This window comes from Phalangium opilio, unplaced genomic scaffold, assembly GCF_054372755.1.
Source record: "Phalangium opilio isolate 3A_F unplaced genomic scaffold, DU_Popi_V2 ptg000002l_1, whole genome shotgun sequence".
In the NCBI taxonomy this organism is placed as follows: domain Eukaryota; kingdom Metazoa; phylum Arthropoda; class Arachnida; order Opiliones; family Phalangiidae; genus Phalangium; species Phalangium opilio.
The window spans coordinates 2,727,478-2,741,589 of NW_028324144.1; the positions used below are offsets into that span (position 1 = coordinate 2,727,478).

Genomic DNA, 14,112 nt, shown 5'->3' on the forward strand with positions numbered 1-14,112 from the left:
TCTTCCCACACCGGTTGCATTCGCGTCGTCTGCTTAACCCCGTGGTCAATGACTTTTCGTTCAGTCGGCGTCTCGGAAAGTTGTCCGTTTGCTTCGTGTAAAATATGTAAATCGCGTTTAAGATATGATTTAATTAGGCCTAATTAGTGGTGGATAGGTTAGATAAATGTGTTCATAGTCTTTATCTAATTTAAATTAGGCAACATGTTTATTTATCTAAGCAAAAAGGTAATTATTACTGATACTGTTAAAAATATCATAGGCCAAGGCTTGCATTGTTTACTTTTAAAAGCCATAGGAATCTCCGTTTGTTTTTATTTATTAGCTAAGCCTTTGTCATTCAAATTTGTTTTTTGTCTTCATTATTAATTTTGTGTTAATTAGACAATTGACTATTTTCAATTTATGAATCTCAGATTGCAATACCAAATAACACGCAAATACGATGTATCGCTTGGAACAAGGACCAAGGATACATTGCGTGTGGCGGTGATGATGGACTTCTAAAAGTCTTGAAATTGGAGATGGGTAAGTACTTATTTCATTTACGGGTTTTGTCATGCGGAATGAATTGTCAATGAAAACCACAACGAAAGGATATTATCGTATGTATAGCATGACCACCATGAATGAAACCCCTCTTCCTATACTAGCCCCCCTGGGGTCTCATATATCTCCCCATTTAGTATAATAGTGCCTAGTGCCATGTTAGCACGACGCCACAACGGCATGATAGTAGCTTGATACTAGTAAATATTTCTATTTTAACAACAAAGCCTTCAGTTGAGGTAAAACCGTTGGTAAATAGAGAGTTTGAGGAATCAGTGCAGTCTAGTCTTTTTTATACGCCTTTTTCAACTATCTTTTGTTAAAATCAGTTGTGGCTCAGACCCCCTGCTGCCATAAGGAATTGAGTCCAGGGGGCTAACCCCTCAGATTCCCTGTAAACTTATTATAATCTTATCTCGTCATCTTTAAGTTTTCATTGGGAAGGTTTAGATAATCCCCCCCCCCCCCCGTGGTTAACCAGTACTCTTTATCTGCACTTAAAAGGGATGTACAATGTGTTAAGAAGGGGCGTGACCGTTCTTATCTCGCTCCGACATGACATTACACGTTGTAAATCTCTTTAACAAACCATGGTTCCCTTGTGGGTTTACCACCCCAAGATTTAGGGTGGTTACCCCAAAGAAAGAAAGTAAGAGAGATAGTTAGGCCATTTCGATGTAACTAAGAGGGAAAGACACTTTGCCTTCCATCTCGGTTTTTGGCGCCTGCGCTGTAGTCTTTTTGAATATGAGAGAGCGCAGAGACGGGGATGGCAATGAATCAACCCCCGATACCGATGGTTGCTTACCCCCTTTTTACGTTGAAAACGTCTATTGCTGTTGGATTGTAGTGTAGAGAGTATTGCTCAATAACATACCTTAACCATTCCTTCTACCAAACTTTGTTACGTCCCCGCAAAAAATTGTTTCGCGGCACATACACTTCTCAAAAGAACACACGCAGGCCTATAATGTGTAGTGAAGTTGTTATATTTTTAAATGTGCAACGTTTTTACAACATTTTAATATCCGCTAATAGGAAAAGACGGTAAAGTACGTGGATTAGCCGCTCCTAGTAATTTATCAATGAATCAATCACTTGACGGGCACAATGGTTAGCTTGAAATATCTAATAGACTATTCCATAAATTACTTGCAAAGAAACGAACACCCAGGAGTGGAAGATCGCACTCCTCGGCTCCTGTGGTGTTTGCTTCTCTAACAGTGCAATTTATGGAATGGTCTATTACTTCTAAATTTGTTTAAATCGGTTTATAAAAGAAAATGATTAATTAAAATTAGGCACAGTACAAGTTGTAACTTGGAATGACGTATTCCAAAAACTAACATCGAGCGATCAAAATGGTCTGATTATAGTATGGATGTTATACAAAGGTAGAAATTAAATTACCACGTCGGGAATTAAAATTAATTTATTTTGAAATGTGGCCTATAGTAAATTTCATTTTATTTATTCGCAATTTTATATTATAAAAGGATCGTGGTACGAAGAAATGATTAATAATCGTAACAAATCAGTTGTTAAGGGGATGACGTGGAGTGGTGATGGTCAAAAAATCTGCATTGTTTACGAAGACGGAGCCGTAATTGTCGGCTCCGTTGATGGTAATAGAATTTGGGGGAAAGAACTGAAAAACGTTAGACTTTCGCATGTTGAGGTAATTTCAATCTAATTAAGATTGACATTAGATTTAATTACCCCCCTTTTTTTAAACAACAAGTTATAAAACGCGATTGATTTTTTCCCAGTGGTCACCTGACACTAAATTAATTCTTTTTGGAGTTGACAGTACCGAGATACATATCTACGAACAAAATGGAAATTATCTTGTTAGTAAAACCAACTCCAAGAAGTGATATCTATAGTTTATTAGGGAGAAGGTATAAATTCATTCATCCACAATTCTAGCTCTTTATCTCCAGGCCAAACGTATAGTAGGTCCGGACTGTTAATCCCCGCCGCCTCTAAATTGCAACCAGCGAGATATCTCATTGGTTATTGAAAACTCGTTCACGTCAGCGCGACGCGAATGTCGAAAATTACGTATTTAATTCCGACTGAGGAGAGTGTAGCGAAATAGCCCGGGGCCCCCTTTTACGTCCCCCCTTGTATTTTGAAAGGGGGACTGGCTGGGACTATGGCTGGCGCGAATACTTAGGCATCTTATACCTTCTCCCTAATAAACAAACTAGATATCACTTCTTGGTAAAACAATACGTACATAATTTATATTTTACAACAAAGAAACATTACTCATAACTCATAAACAATATATTCAATCTTAGTCCAAAGTACCTCTATCTTCAATCCAAAATTCTTCATCTATCACACCAAAAATTATTGGTTTAAATTGGTACAATGGTAAAGGTGGTTACGCCGAACCGGGTTTACCAGCTTTAGCCATTGCCTACGATAATGGAAGAGTTTTATTGATGAAAAATGAAAGTGACGATGGTACATACCTAAATACGTTTTATTTAAAACAATACATAAGTTCATAAGATATGTTCCATCCATAAGTTTTTTAATCTCTGGTAACTTAGAAACTGGAGCTTGTAATTTTGAAGTGAGTGAGGTAGGTCATAGATTCAGGGTAAAGCAACATACGCCTGGTGAGGAGGCGCTGCTGTCAAAGGCTTAGTAATGCACGCTAAATAGAACCTAGATGGAATTAAGTCCTGCATGCAAAATTAATTAACCACCGAGTGTAGGACTTCAATTGACTCGCTTCCGTCGATCTCGAACTAGTTATCTCGAGCTGTAAGTCTCTCAGTAGCATTACGAACTTGTATAGGAAGTGTCATACTTATGGAAGGAACATATCACTTATAAACTTATGCTAAAAGTGCGGGTTAAGTTAAATTAAAAAAACAAATTTAAACGAAAAACAAACAGAGCCCATAATTGTTGACACCGATATGGCAATATCTTGCGTTCAATGGAATCATTGCGGGAATATATTAGCGGCAACTGGAAAGCAATTTGGTTCCGAAAATGATAAAAAGAACGCTGTTAAATTTTACGATCCTTTAGGCCAGGTATTTTAATAAAAAAAATTATTATTTTAAAAGAAAAATTGAAAGATTAAATTCATTTCTTTTATGTATATTTCTTCACACTTGGGTAATTTTGCAGCATCTTCACACTTTGAGGATTCCAGGAAGGGATGTTGTTAGTTGTTGTTGGGAAGGGGGAGGGCTACGAATCGCCCTAGGCGTTGATTCTTTTGTATTCTTCGCCAATATTCGTCCAGATTATAAGGTGAATTTGAACTTTGCAAAGTTCACTAAATTAAGGAACACGCGGAATGATTTTTTAATATCCGTGATTATTTATTTTTATTGTATAGTGGTGTTATTTCTCTAATACGGTTGTATACGGGTTTACAAAAGCCGAAAGGGTAGAGAGTACAGTCATGTTTTGGAACACGAATACGAATGATGTGCGTATAGTACATTCAACCTTTTAAATTATCGTAATATTACCAATGGCAAATAGAATTAATAGGAAGTAAGCTCGGCATTGGGTGGGTTAATGAGAGCCTTTAGTGCTTGCTTTCTGTACGTCGTACGACCCTACCTAACTAACCGCTGATAATACTGGGAGGACTTCGGTTGCCGTTCCCGTATATGTGGCGGTACAGAGGCAACGTTATAGATATGGAGTTTACCACTACATCATTCTCTCCTTCAAGGTTGAACCTTTAGCGCGCGTACCCGACCTCGCGTTGCTACCGACCAATGATATCGCGGTTAGATTAAAGACGTCAGAATTGAGAGGTGTGACCACGGCTGGCTTGCTCTCTCCTAAGTGCCTTGATAACTTTCTATTAGTTATATTTGCTATTGATATAAAATAAAATCGCCTTAAAACTCTCGCTCGATACGGTACCATTTCAGAAATGTACAAAATACGTTAAAAATTTAATGGGAATGGCTTCTTGCGGCGAATTTTGTTGTTTAGCCACTAAGTCCGATGATGGTAGTAACCAAGTGAGGCCATCAACTATCTCTCATTTTATATAGACAGGGATAGATTTAATTTTAGAAGTAGGAATGAAGAACAGAGTAATTTGGGCGCACGTCAAAGTCCCGAACCCCCTTCCATGGGACGGGAGGGGGGGGGGTGGTATGAAAGAAGAGGTAAAAAAGGAAGTACGTATTTTTCGCCATCCCCGCATCAGCAACGTTATCAAAACGTAGTTTAAGTGAGCCAATAAGATAATTTAAACATTTCGTTACGTGTTGGAGGGAGGGGCTCTATACTGGGGGTGCTATGAGTCGGACTGGAGTAAATACTAAACGTTAGACTCCATTCCTACTTCTAAAATTAAATCTATCCCTGATATAGATTTATATTAATATTTTAATTTAAAAATTAAACATTATTTCTGTCAGTATGTTTTGGTTTTATGCAACGCTATTGGAACACCGTTAGATTCGAGATACATTGAGATTGAACCGAGATTCTTGACCATGTCCGAATCTCACGTCTTTTCCGCGTCCAAAGACGCCGTTTACTCGTGGCACTATCAGACCCCTAGAAGTAGAACCATAATTGACTTATCAACAACTAAAGCCAAAGCGGGACAAGAAAAGTAAACCTATCACGTGACCCCGGTGCATGGTGGCTTCGAAAATAAGACTAAGATTTAATTTTAATTTAATTTAGAACATTTCATATTGACGACACTCCATCGGGGTCAAATGATTCTACAAAAGAATCAAAGCGTACTTACGAACCCACAACTGACCCCGTATGTTGCGTCACAGCCTCTGAAAAACTACTTATAATTGTAAGATGCGCTGTTAACCTTTGACTGGTCAACCTGTTAATTTTATTGTTCCGCATTAGGGTCGTGAATCGGGTTCGTTTCAACGTTACGCTTTGCCCAGTTTAGCCCTAACACATCGTTACTCAGTCCAATGTAGACCAAGTAAAATTAGCCTCAACAGTAACTCAACGTAAGATTTTGTTTTTACTGAATAGGGTTGCCATTGGTCAGGGAAAAGTTGGGAAAATCGGGGAATTTGTTTTAGGTCGAATTGTCTACAAGAATCAGGGATTTTAAAAATAGGCCAAAATGTCTACAAGAAGCAGGGATTTTAAAAATAGGCCAAAATGTCTACAAGAATCAGGGATTTTAAAAATAGGCCAAAATGTCTACAAGAATCAGGGATTTTAAAAATAGGCCAAAATGTTGACAAAAGCTTGAAAATATACCAAAATGTCGACAAAAGTAGGTAATTTTAAAAATAGGGCAAAATGTCTACATATAAGTCGGGGATTTTAAAAATAGGCCAAAATGTCTATAAAAGTCGGGTATTTTAAAAATATGCCAAAATGTCTTCAAAAGTCGGGTATTTTATAAATAGACCAAAATATCTTCAAAAGTCGGGGATTTTAAAAATAGGCCAATATATCTACGAAAGTCGGCATTTTAAAAATAGGGCAAAATGTCTACATAAGTCGAGGATTTTAAAAATAGGGCAAAATGTCTACATAAGTCGAGGATTTTAAAAATAGGGCAAAATGTCTACATAAGTCGAGGATTTTAAAAATGGGCCAAAATATCAATAGACAATCAACGTATTTAAGATGAATTTAGACAATAAATTTGGGTGAATATTTTTAGGAGAATGTCTATCATTGATATCTATGGGATGCTTTTACTTTACGATCTCGAAGCCAGAGTTACAAATAGCGCGGGACAAGTAACTATAGGCGAACAATTCGTTTTTGAACGAAGAGATGTCTGGGATGTAAAATGGGCCATGGATAACAACGAAATGTTCGCTTTAATGGAGAAAACCAGAATGTACATTTTTCGCGGACTCGATCCCGAAGAACCCGTCTTAAGTAGCAGCTACTTGTGCGCCTTTAACGACTTGCAAGTTAAGGCTGTCCTCTTGGACGATTTAATGCAAGATCCAGAGAACCCCAATGTTGAATATATAATCGATTACGAAGTTAAAGTAAGTTCATTGCTCTCCTAGGGTTTTTTTTGGAAATTTGTGTCGGGGGGGGGGGGGGGGGGGGTATTTTTTGAAAACGGGTGTCTTGGGGGGATTTTTGAAAACGGGTGTCTTGGGGGGATGTCGGAGAATTTTTTGGAAATAAATGTCGGGGGATTTTTTGGAACTAAATGTCGGGGATTTTTTGGAAATAAATGTGGGGGGATTTTTTGGAAATGTGGGGGGATTTTTTGGAAATAAATGTCGGGGGATTTTTTGGAAATAAATGTCGGGGGATTTTTTGGAAATAAATGTCGGGGGATTTTTTGGAAATAAATGTGGGGGGATTTTTTGGAAATAAATGTGGGGGGATTTTTTGGAAATAAATGTCGGGGGATTTTTTGGAAATAAATGTCGGGGGATTTTTTGGAAATAAATGTCGGGGGATTTTTTGGAAATAAATGTCGGGGGATTTTTTGGAACTAAATGTCGGGGGATTTTTTGGAAATAAATGTGGGGGGATTTTTTGGAAATAAATGTGGGGGGATTTTTTGGAAATAAATGTGGGGGGATTTTTTGGAAATAAATGTGGGGGGATTTTTTGGAAATAAATGTCGGGGGATTTTTTGGAAATAAATGTCGGGGGATTTTTTGGAACTAAATGTCGGGGGATTTTTTGGAAATAAATGTGGGGGGATTTTTTGGAAATAAATGTGGGGGGATTTTTTGGAAATAAATGTGGGGGGATTTTTTGGAAATAAATGTCGGGGGATTTTTTGGAAATAATTGTCGGGGGATTTTTTGGAAATAATTGTCGGGGAATTTTTGGAAATAATTGTCGGGGAATTTTTGGAAATAATTGTCAGGGAATTTTTGGAAATAAATGTCGGGGGATTTTTTGTAAACTGGTGTCGGGGAATTTTTTGAAAATGAATGTCGGGGGAATTTTAAACGATTGTTTAAAAGTCAGGGAAAATGACTTTAGACTGTCAGGGAAAAATCAATTTAAAATTTTGAAATGAAAAATGTGTTACAACGCTGTAATTCATGTTTATTTTGGGGGAAACAGTCTCTTAGGGACACAAGGGACCTTTTAGAGAAAGTAGGTATCCCTGAAGCCTCGCAGTTTATCGAAGATAATTCGCACCCGAGGTTATGGAGGTTGCTGGCCGAAGCCGCCCTCCAAAAAATGGATTTTGAAACTGCGGAAAGCGCCTTTGTCCGATGCAAAGACTACGGGGGAATTGAGTTCACGAAAAAAGTCTCCAACTTAACCGTGAGTCGTCCTCAGTCTTTATGAAAGGGGGAAGGAAATTTCTCTGGCCCCTTTGGCGCATGCGCACACAAATATATATTTCACGGGGTTAACTTTGTTTATTCAAACAAAAGAACGATAATTTGAGAAAAGCGGAAGTCGCAGCGTATTTCAAACAATTTGACGATGCGGAAAAGCTTTATTTAGACATAGACCGAAGGTATTTTAGACATTGGCTTCCAAGCTTATTTATGGGCGTGGTTACATGATCTACTTACCTACGTAACTTAGAGACTTGGCCATCAATTTGCGCCGGCTTTTGGGGGATTGGTTTAGAGTGGTCCAACTTTTGAAAGGTAGCGTAAGTGGCGTTGATGACAGACAGTTGGAGGAAGCGTGGAACGCGATTGGTGATTATTACGCTGATAGACAGAAATGGTTTGTACTTAGTACTCTATATGGAGGGTGGTGACTAGGTACTTGTTCTCGAAGGTGGTTATAAGTTTGGGTATGTCTCTGTCTTCTCTGGCGACTTCTTTAGGGAGAATGCAGTGACTTATTACGAACATAGTCATAATCACGAGAAATTAGCGGAATGTTATTATATGTTGGAGGATTATGACGGGCTTCAAGCTCTCATGAAAGAATTGCCCGAAAATCATAAACATTTACCGGAAGTCGCTTCTATGTTCGCTTCGGTGGGGATGTGCGAGAATGCGGTTGAAGCTTACATCAAAGTAAATTTATTTCTGTCTCTTTTCATTCACATTATCTTTACACCACAAACTTTGCCTTCAAACGAATAAAGTTTTGACGTATGCGACTATCTCTTTTATAAAGGCGGGTGTACAATGCGATATGTAGGGGCGGGGCCTATACTCCGCTACCTACTACGAACATTCTTGTGACGTCTTACCCACCTTCCCCTATCTCTTACTTGCCTCGTTTTCGGAAGTAGTTAGCTCAGGCCATACAATTTAGACAGTTACTAATATTGACGTCACTTCCCCGTAGCTCCTCCCCTCTAAGTACCACTCTATATCAAGCCTATCTTTTATCAAATAGAGTTCTACTGGGCATGCGTGAATTCCATAGCTTTTTCAGTGCATAGAGAGCTTTCAGATGGGATAGTAGTACGTGACACCCTCCCAAGTCTTACCGCTGTACTTTTAGCCATATTGGGTGGTCTTAGCTTCATTTCTGCGCCTTTAAACCCGCCAATATGGCGGCGTAAATTATGTCACGAGACTGAGCTCCTCCTCCAACTGAAAGCTCTCTATTGGTAATGGGCATCGGCGAATTTCTGTTGAATCTATCCCCGCCTAGTCGTATATTCACGCTTATGTCACTTGACATTGCAAAATCACTACTTCATAAATAGTGACACTTCAAAATATAGTTCTGGATACGCCCCTTTTATAGCGCATTCTACAGCCCTTCGATAATACGCCTTTATAGGCGTTACCATTGATTAAAGTGATAGTCGCAGGTCCATTTTTTTTTACAAATATGCGCGACTATCTCTTTTAAAGTCAAATCTTACCTACAAACAAAGTAACTCATGTTTAACAGGCCGATAAAATTAAGAACGCCATTGACTGTTGCGTAATGTTAAACCAATGGAACACGGCCATTGAGTTGGCGAAAAAACACGATATTCACGATATAGACACGCTTCTTACGAAATACGCGCGACATCTATTGGAAAAAAAGAAATTCCTTAGCGCCGTTGAACTTTATCGTAAAGCCAATCGGTTCTTGGACGCGGCTAAAATGATGTACAAAATAGCCGAAGAAGAAAATGCCAAGGGAACATCACCGCCATCTCGTTTAAAGAAAACTTACGTCCTGGCTGCCTTATTGGTGGAAGAACATAAGAGCCATATCCGCAAGATGGCCAAGACAAACAGCGGGAAACCCGGACGTTACGTGTCTTCGACGATTAACGCCTTACTGGAAGACGAGAATCTGCCCTATTCGGACACCAGGTCCATTGACCAACCGTGGAGGGGCGCTGAAGCCTTTCACTTTTATCTTCTAGCGCAGAAACAACTTTATGAAGGCTATATGGATGCTGCCATGAAAACCGCGCTTCATTTAAGGGAATACGAAGATATGGTTAACGCTGAACACGTCTTTTGCTTGTTAGGTAAGTTTTGGTTGATTTCTTTTAGTGAAGTAGGGTTGCTTTTGATCAGGGAAAACCTAGTTGGGTAAAGGTCGGGGGGGGGGGGGTGGAGAAAACCCGGGTAAAGGTCAAGGGGGAAAACCCGGGTTAAAGGTCAAGGGGGGAAAACCCGGGTTAAACTTCAAGGGGAGAAAACCCGGGTTAAAGTTCAAGGGGAGAAAACCCGGGTTAAAGTTCAAGGGGAGAAAACCCGGGGTAAAGTTCAAGGGGAGAAAACCCGGGGTAAAGTTCAAGGGGAGAAAACCCGGGGTAAAGGTCAAGGGGAGAAAACCCGGGGTAAAGGTCAAGGGGAGAAAACCCGGGGTAAAGGTCAAGGGGAGAAAACCCGGGGTAAAGGTCAAGGGGAGAAAACCCGGGGTAAAGGTCAAGGGGAGAAAACCCGGGGTAAAGGTCAAGGTGGAAAACCCGGGGTAAAGGTCAAGGTGGAAAACCCGGGGTAAAGGTCAAGGTGGAAAACCCGGGGTAAAGGTCAAGGTGGAAAACCCGGGGTAAAGGTCAAGGTGGAAAACCCGGGGTAAAGGTCAAGGTGGAAAACCCGGGGTAAAGGTCAAGGTGGAAAACCCGGGGTAAAGGTCAAGGTGGAAAACCCGGGGTAAAGGTCAAGGGGAGAAAAACCCGGGTAAAGGTCAAGGGGAGAAAAACCCGGGTAAAGGTAAAAGGGGGAAACTGGATCAAATTTTGGCCTAAAAACGTATCTCAGGGAATTTGAACCGGGAAGTTTTTTCTATATTGAAGCAATTGCCAGTTGCGCCAATCGTTCGTTTGGAACTGCGTCAAAAGCCTTCATAAAGTTAGAGTCGCTGGAAAATTTAACCCCAGAGAAACGACAAGAATATCAGGATTTAGCCATGGAATTATTTTTGAAGTAAACACTTTATTTCCTATTCAATTTTGATTATATTTGGGAGCTACTTTTTACCTAGGCCTATATTATAATTGTTTGTTTTTGGTTGGTATTATTTTATATGATTAGACACAGCCCGAAAGACGGACGCTCCGCGAAAGCCGAATGCACAAGTTGCGAAACGATGATTCCAGATTGGTAAGTTGGTTTTAATGTTTCAATTTTACTTGTTTAGAAGTATTGGCAGGTTGGGTTTCGCACTATAATTAGGTTTAGAGCGTTTTTGCACGTCAACTTTGTTTCACTGCTTGTTTTGTACATTAAATATGCTTTACTTATAATATGGTTCAACGAGCGGATTTAACGCATGTTTTACACTTGCACAATTTGTTTCATCGCGCATTTTGCACGTAGAATTTGTTTTATCGTGAATTTTACACGTACAATGTGTTTTATCGTGAATTTTACACGTACAGTGTGTTTTATCGTGTATTTTACACGTACAGTGTGTTTTATCGTGCATTTTACACGTACAGTGTGTTTTATCGTGAATTTTACACGTACAGTGTGTTTCATCGTGAATTTTATACGTACAATGTGTTTTATCGTGCATTTTACACGTAGAATGTGTTTTATCGTGCATTTTACTGGTACAATGTGTTTTATCGTGCATTTTACTGGTACAATGTGTTTTATCGTGCATTTTACTGGTACAATGTGTTTTATCGTGCATTTTACTGGTACAATTGGTTTCATCGTGCATTTTACGCGTACAATGTGTATCATCGTGAATTTTACACGTAGAATTTGTTTCATCGTGCAATTTGCACATAAATTTCGGTTTAACGCGTAAAATATAAACACCATAAGCATGCGGGAGTTTGGTTTGGAGCATCTTCATTAAATCTAAATTTAAAAGATTGCATTTTAATTAAATTTCAAGGTGCTCAATCTGTCCGAGTTGCAACGCTAAATTCTCAGTTTGTATGGTTACGGGTCGACCAATTATGGACGCGACGCAACAATGGATTTGCAAACTCTGCAAACACAGCGCTTTTAAGCAAGACATGATATCGCGGCAACATTGTCTCTTATGTCACGCGTCAGTCAACGATGAAAATGTCAACGATATTGACAATATGAGCGTAATTGGTTCGGGCATTTAAAAGAATAAAAAAAAAAGAATAAAATAAAATAAATAAAATAGATATTGATTGAAATGGGGGTCAAAGGTCAACGTTTTCAGGAAATGGTGGTGTGCTGGTGTCCTTGGTAGTTAATTATACGTATTATAATCGATCTCAAATTGAATGAAAAGAAATGAAATGAAATGAAATCCCGGTAAAAATACTCTTGAGTTTACGTTAGAAAACGTAGAAACGTAAACTAATTTGCAGTTTGTTTGTTTTTCCACGAAAACTAAATAGATAAACAAATGATGTAACAGTATTTGCACTTTTACAGCTTTTTACATAGTTTAGGCTTAGCATTTATTACAGTACACATAATCTGTGATATTTATAATTTTCTTCACAACGAAAAACAATTAGTGAATCAACCAAATAAATCCGTCCATTTTGTTAAGAGTTCGTAGAACCAGGAATACACGTAGAGCTAATAGGAATGATTGTGTGTCGTTTTTCACAATGTATCTAGGGCGGGTTTGTGGGAGGAGCTAGCTAGACATGAGGAGAGAAAGACGGAGAGAGAATCAGTATAGGCAGCCGTGATGCATGCGTGGTGAAATAATAATAATGATAATCTATCTCGCTGCATGCGCGTTGAACCTTGCGCATGCGCCTAGGAACTCGCGTTGCTAGCAACCAATGAAATTACAGTTATAAAGACGTGATTAGAATTATTCATAGGTGTGACGGATTAGTAACTAAGTTCTCAAGGCCGGTATACCCACAAAATGAAACATGGGATAGATATCTTTGGGCTACAATAATTCCTATTAGCTGTATGTATTCCTGGTTGAATATCTTAATTACAAGTACATATTTTTAACAGTATTGTTCACTAAACCAACCAACCAACCCACCAATCAAATTTAATTAATTACAATCAATTTGTTAATTTTTTTAGAAATAGGCCAGTTTCACCCCCCCCCCCTCTCCTCCACCTTTGAAAGAATTTACCAAAAAAATAAAAATATACAATGCATTACAATATTTTCGTAGTAGGGTACAACATGTTAATCGATTTATTTAAAGAAATAAATAAATTATTTGTTGAAGGAATTAACGATGGATTATTTAAATAGGCCTACACATGTGACAGTTCAAGGTTAAAATTTAGCCTATTTTCGAGTTTTGACGAAAGGAATATACGACTTCAATCATCCGCTGGAAATCTTCCACCATGGAGTGATTTTTAAGGAGTCCTAACTGAAATAAATGCACTTTTGAGCAAACTTTAATTTGTACTTCAGTAAAAACACTCCTTGTTTAAAATGATGTTGGATTCGTCTGCTACGAAAATTTAAAAATATCCATTTTCCGTTAGTATTGTTCCGGAATCCAACGAAATTGGCCTCGCAGCCCGCCGCGGGCTTTAACCAAGGCTTAGTGAAATTATGAATATACTATGGAACTTGTAAGTTTAATTGAGTTATTACTATTGCGGTTGTTAATTAATTAATTGAGAAATGTATTTAATTTGTTCTAAGGTACTTAATTCTAGGCCTAATGTGTTTTTGAGATAGAAATTAAATTATCTTTAATATTTATTTTCCAGATACATTTTTAATTCACTCAGCTCAAAGAAACGGGATTAAATAAATGAATTCAAATGGTATGTTAATTTTTAACAACTTAAATACTTAAGCCTAGGTCTAGTTATTTTGAGGATTCAATTCGAGTTACATGCTTTATAAATTGAAAACTTTTAAAAGTTTAAACTTTCCCACGGGACTCGCAATCCCTAAGCCTCGGTTGAAAAATCTTTACTAGTATCAATAACGGTCACTAGATGGAGTTACATTAGTTTCAAATCTCGTTTTTATAGTAAGCCTTTGCTACCGGTATCTTTCCTTTGACCTTTACTGGCTTTCCCCCTCTGTTAAAGGACGGTAATTATTTAATTACGAAATTTAAAGGCACAATCCGTGCTAATTAACAAAATATTTAGTACTTTAAATCCCTTAAAGTTGGTGATTTTTTTCTTTCTTCTGAAAATGATCGATCAGTATATGTACTAGCATACATCCAATACTGACATGCGCTGTTCGCTACCATACATAAAGTAAATTATCCAAAAGTTATCAATAGTATTAGGAAACGTTTTACACCGTTGAACG

At 38.3% G+C, this 14,112-nt stretch overlaps 1 protein-coding gene across 1 annotated transcript; it reads left to right on the forward strand.

Moving 5' to 3' along the window:
- Window positions 1–40: 40 nt before the first annotated feature.
- Oseg4 (intraflagellar transport protein Oseg4) lies at window positions 41–13,054 on the forward strand. Its single transcript, XM_089838240.1, has 23 exons — window positions 41–228; window positions 417–528; window positions 1,588–1,662; window positions 1,851–1,943; window positions 2,046–2,227; window positions 2,319–2,399; window positions 2,856–3,024; window positions 3,466–3,608; window positions 3,706–3,831; window positions 3,920–4,012; window positions 4,470–4,562; window positions 4,968–5,167; window positions 5,242–5,365; window positions 5,425–5,534; window positions 6,206–6,545; window positions 7,594–7,800; window positions 7,914–7,999; window positions 8,071–8,217; window positions 8,321–8,516; window positions 9,352–9,928; window positions 10,703–10,832; window positions 10,941–11,009; window positions 11,755–13,054. The coding sequence occupies exons 1-23, from the start codon at window positions 205–207 to the stop codon at window positions 11,975–11,977; spliced, it is 3,600 nt and encodes a 1,199-aa protein (XP_089694366.1). The 5' UTR covers window positions 41–204; the 3' UTR covers window positions 11,978–13,054.
- Window positions 13,055–14,112: the final 1,058 nt, after the last annotated feature.

Coding starts and splice junctions, on each gene's coding strand:
- Oseg4 (XM_089838240.1), top strand. CDS start 205: ATGTTTATTTATCTAAGCAAAAAG. Junction 1,944..2,045: donor AGTATGGATGTTATACAAAG/GTAGAAATTAAA, acceptor ATATTATAAAAG/GATCGTGGTACGAAGAAATG. Junction 2,400..2,855: donor AACAAAATGGAAATTATCTT/GTTAGTAAAACC, acceptor ATTCAATCTTAG/TCCAAAGTACCTCTATCTTC.